This window comes from Phanerochaete carnosa (genome assembly GCF_000300595.1).
Source record: "Phanerochaete carnosa HHB-10118-sp unplaced genomic scaffold PHACAscaffold_1071, whole genome shotgun sequence".
NCBI lineage: Eukaryota > Fungi > Basidiomycota > Agaricomycetes > Polyporales > Phanerochaetaceae > Phanerochaete > Phanerochaete carnosa.
In genome coordinates this window covers 1-2,091 of record NW_006768698.1, presented here as the reverse complement: position 1 = coordinate 2,091, position 2,091 = coordinate 1, and the positions used below count along the sequence as shown (strand labels likewise).

The following is a 2,091-nucleotide window of genomic DNA, read 5'->3' as shown; positions in this document are numbered from 1 at the left end:
ACCAGTCTAGTTAAGAAGATGAGAAGGATGCCAGTGACGAAGCGGCGCAGCAACATTGGTAAGCACATGAGCTGGCAGCGGAGAAGAGTGAATTGTGAATGAAAAGAAGACGAGAATACGAATGTTATCGTAGCCAGCATGTAGAATTACCTCAAAATCGACACCAAAGCAAGCGAAAAACGTGGTGAGGAGCCATGGGCGCTTGATAATAAGGGCGCGTTAATCAAGAGTCAAGTATCGCACTACAAGCCAGCGCAGGACTTGCTTATCCCATCCTTACACCCTGGGTACCCGGACTATACCGCTATGCACGATAAAAGAGAACAACGCGGCATGGATCTCGCGGAAGATTTCACCTCTCACAGACAGAGCCATAGCGGTTCACTTTCAGCGACAATAATCGGCTATAACCTGGCAATAGCCTGACTCATCGAGGATTTTATAAACGCTTTGTCTCCCTACTTCTCTTCTCCTGCTCTTGCCGTCGCCTTCAACCACACGCAAAAGCGTAGAAGTTCTAAACGAACCTCAGCCCTACTATGAATCCACCTCTCTCAGCCCTGAGAAACATCGGACATGGCCCGAAGATCGATGTCTCGCAGGTCACTGTTTCTCTGATTCAATGGATTATCGCCGCCGCCATGGCCTCGGGAGTCTTCTTCGTGTGGCTCAAGGTACGAACTTCCGGAGCTTTTTCACATGAACTGGGAGCTATATATACTGTGACCGACAGGCTCCAAAGAGGCCCCAAAGGCAGCCTGCTGTCTCACCCCCTGTCCCGAGTACGCCGACTTATCTTCAGAAACCAATGGTGCAAGTCGACAATGGTCAGATTCGCGTGACCAAGATCTTGGTGCACCCTATCAAGGTGTGTGGGTATGTGGGCAGCTACTAGCGGATTAGTCTGTGCTCACCGCATGACAGAGTTGCCGTGGCACAAGCGTTAGGGAGGTGCGGTATACACCGCAGGGCCTCGAGGTAAGCTCGGGCGTTGTACTATCTCACGCTAGCCAGGTCTATCCTACAATCATCCAAGCTGTCTCCTTGCTGTTCCGCTTGTTCACAGGGCTGTCATACTAGAGTCCTCGGAAGCTCACGAATTACATTGCAGAACGATAGGAAATGGGCCGTTCTCGATTCTGTCGAGAACAAGATCTTGACGGCTCGTGAACTCCCGAGGCTTGTCCTTGTCGAACCGGAGCTGCGGTGCGACGCCTCGTCGCCGACGAAGGGCAAGCTCGTCGTGACAGTCCGGCCGGATTCCGGCCCAGTATCATTCGCGGTGCCTATTGAGCCGACGCCAGACATGCTCTCTCAGTGGGAAATGTAAGGCACATATTCTCTTCATCCGGGGTAGATCTCCAGACTAACTGTGAGTAGTGTCAGCGACACATCACTCTTCGACAGGTCGGCACAGGATGCGTATATCGTCCAGTCTCTCTCGCGCGGTGGTCCCTCGCCCTCTCAGATCCTTTCCGACTTCCTTGGCCGTCCCGTACACCTCATAGTGAAGGGGCCGACTCCACGATCCTGCTTGCCAACGCACGCGTTCCCGACATTGAAGGCGACGGCAGTCTTCCAGGTACGTACCTCTCGTTGGCAGCGCTCTTGATGTAGCCACTGACATCAGCTCAGGACGGTTATCCCGTGCTCTTTGCGAGCGAGGAGAGCCTCGAAGCCGTCGCGCAGGCCGTAAACGACACTGCGAAAAGCGGTCCTGACTCACCTGGCGCCCTTGGGAAGATTGGCGGGATGGACCACGCGCGGTGGGAGAAGGAGAAGGTCCCAATTGAACGGTGGGTAGTTCTCGCAGTGTTGGGTCGGACACACGTTCTGAGGCCTTCCGAAGCTTCCGTCCGAATATCGTCGTCCGCGGTGCCGGTACCCCCTTCTCTGAGGACATCTGGGAGAAAGTCTACGTCACTCCGCGGGGCAGCAACACGAAGGACGAATCCCGCTCGTTCACGCTCGTCTCACGTTGCGCTCGCTGCCTTGTACGTATCCCGTTCACATTGATTTGGACCGAGCGATAAGCTGACACCGGGTGAAAGCTTCCGAACGTCGACCCGGCAACAGGCGTCCGCGATGCTG

General features: G+C 54.7%; 1 protein-coding gene across 1 annotated transcript; it reads left to right on the top strand.

Annotated features, from left to right (window-relative positions):
• Nucleotides 1-763: 763 nt before the first annotated feature.
• Nucleotides 764-2,091, top strand: PHACADRAFT_266593 (uncharacterized protein; the record flags this gene model as incomplete). Its single annotated transcript, XM_007403366.1, has 7 exons — nt 764-868; nt 925-978; nt 1,112-1,326; nt 1,381-1,582; nt 1,636-1,796; nt 1,850-1,994; nt 2,052-2,091. Coding segments are annotated over exons 1-7 (877 nt in total), but the record flags the coding sequence as incomplete, so codon positions are not given.